The sequence below is a fragment of the Olea europaea genome, unplaced genomic scaffold (assembly GCF_002742605.1).
Source record: "Olea europaea var. sylvestris unplaced genomic scaffold, O_europaea_v1 scaffold409, whole genome shotgun sequence".
In the NCBI taxonomy this organism is placed as follows: Eukaryota; Viridiplantae; Streptophyta; class Magnoliopsida; order Lamiales; family Oleaceae; genus Olea; species Olea europaea.
The window spans coordinates 90077-91781 of record NW_019260595.1 but is presented as its reverse complement, the minus strand read 5'-3'; the positions used below and the strand labels follow the sequence as shown (position 1 = coordinate 91781).

General features: G+C 38.8%; 1 protein-coding gene across 1 annotated transcript; it reads right to left on the bottom strand.

Moving 5' to 3' along the window:
* Positions 1-30: 30 nt before the first annotated feature.
* LOC111387580 (protein BRANCHLESS TRICHOME-like) lies at positions 31-1691 on the bottom strand. The gene is made up of 2 exons (XM_023012156.1): positions 619-1691; positions 31-535 (listed from the first exon to the last, which is right to left on the bottom strand). Exons 1-2 carry the CDS (start codon positions 1302-1304, stop codon positions 253-255), a joined length of 969 nt encoding a protein of 322 aa, XP_022867924.1. The 5' UTR covers positions 1305-1691; the 3' UTR covers positions 31-252.
* Positions 1692-1705: the final 14 nt, after the last annotated feature.

Genomic DNA, 1705 nt, shown 5'->3' with positions numbered 1-1705 from the left:
AAAAAAAAAAAAATTCTTTCAAACACAACTAAACACAATAAAATGGAGTATATAACCAAACATGAAATTTACTAAGTCAAATTTCGTCAATTACAAACTCACAAGTTCAATTTACTACGATCTGACCAGAAAATACCGGTCCTCAGAGGCAACCCATTCCCCAAACGAGCTTAATATAACTAGAAAGAACAACATCAATGGATCAACAAACAAAAAGCAAATTAATCACAAAATTGATTAAAAAATTTAATCTTAGCTGGGTACAAGGCCATTGAATCGGACAGGACCCTTCTGCTTTAGTAGTAAATTTAGCTGAGCCTTCTGGCACCCCAACTTGGTGCCCACATTCTTGCTTCTGCAGCCAATTGCTCGAACCACTCTTGGAAATTCGACGAACCCTTTAATCCCTCGTTTGATATGAGGATTTTCAAGCTCTGGAGAATCTCTTCTCTGAATTGCCATTGAATGAAGTTTGCCATTGTTATCAGTGTTATTACACCCCGGTTTATCTGTCAAGACAAACCTTATTTTGTCCCTGTAAGAAACCCAACAAAAATAGAATGTTCAGTGACTAATTTGGATGAAAAGAAAACGAACGCAATAATTTGGATGACTAACAGTGTTTTTATATCTTGATTAGTAACAATGGAAGCAGTTGTAGCCTGATTATGATAAGTATCATTTTCATGATTCTTTTCTTCTTTCTTAAAACTTGATGACGCAATTTCAATCCGTTTAGAGTTTTCAAGTTCTAAAAGTTTTTCATCGAGCAAAAGCTTTGCTTCTGCGAGCTTCATTTGGACGCGTTCTTCCCTTATAACCTCAGACATGCGTAGCATTTTCATTTCTTCCTCCATTTCTTTCTTCATCCTTTCCATTTCGGCTTTATCATAGGATACTTCTTTAGCAAGATCTTGGCAAACTCGCTCCAATGCTTCTCTTCCTTTCCTCTCCACAGAAAGTTCCCTGGCCAGTCTTTTATTCAAAGACTCCATTTTTTTACGCGATTTGCATTCACATTCTAGCTCAGCCTTCAACCGAACAATCTGTCCTCGAGCAACATCAAGTTCAGATTCCATAAGGGGCTTGATAAAAGTTAAATCCCGGAAAGAAGCAGCGATTTTTCGTGCAGAAATAGGTAGATGGAGATGATGAATTTGCTTGTGAGTAAGATTTTCTTGTTGATGTGAAATATAAAAGGGGTTCTCGTACAGTTTCCAGGTTGGGCAAATGGAGGTTGTGATGGGGGCCATGGGAACTGTCTGATTCTGGGAATTTTCTTGGCTTCTGATCATCATCACCATTGCGGGGGTGTTGCTTTCTTGGTTGTGCTTTGTAGAGGAGATGGAACTTTTCTTGATTAGGACTAACCTTTTGCTTTAGCTTTTGGGTTTTGTAATTGATGGTAGGACCATTCTGCCCAATCGATGAACCTGCTTCTAGTGAGGATTGTAAAGGGGAAAGTAGCATCACATGCACCTCTCTGTATTTTATTACCATGTTGGATGGTGGGGCTGACCCTTCGATCTCTCTCTCTCCCGTTCGTGCGTGTGTAGAGATGAAACATACTTATTCCGACTCAGAAGGAAAAATACAATACAGTACTGGTGTATCATTGTCGAACCAATTTATAAAGCAATGCTACTTTTGATTTGCAGGTGAGGTTCTTGAAACGCTAATTATTCTCTCTCATGTCGGGTAATAC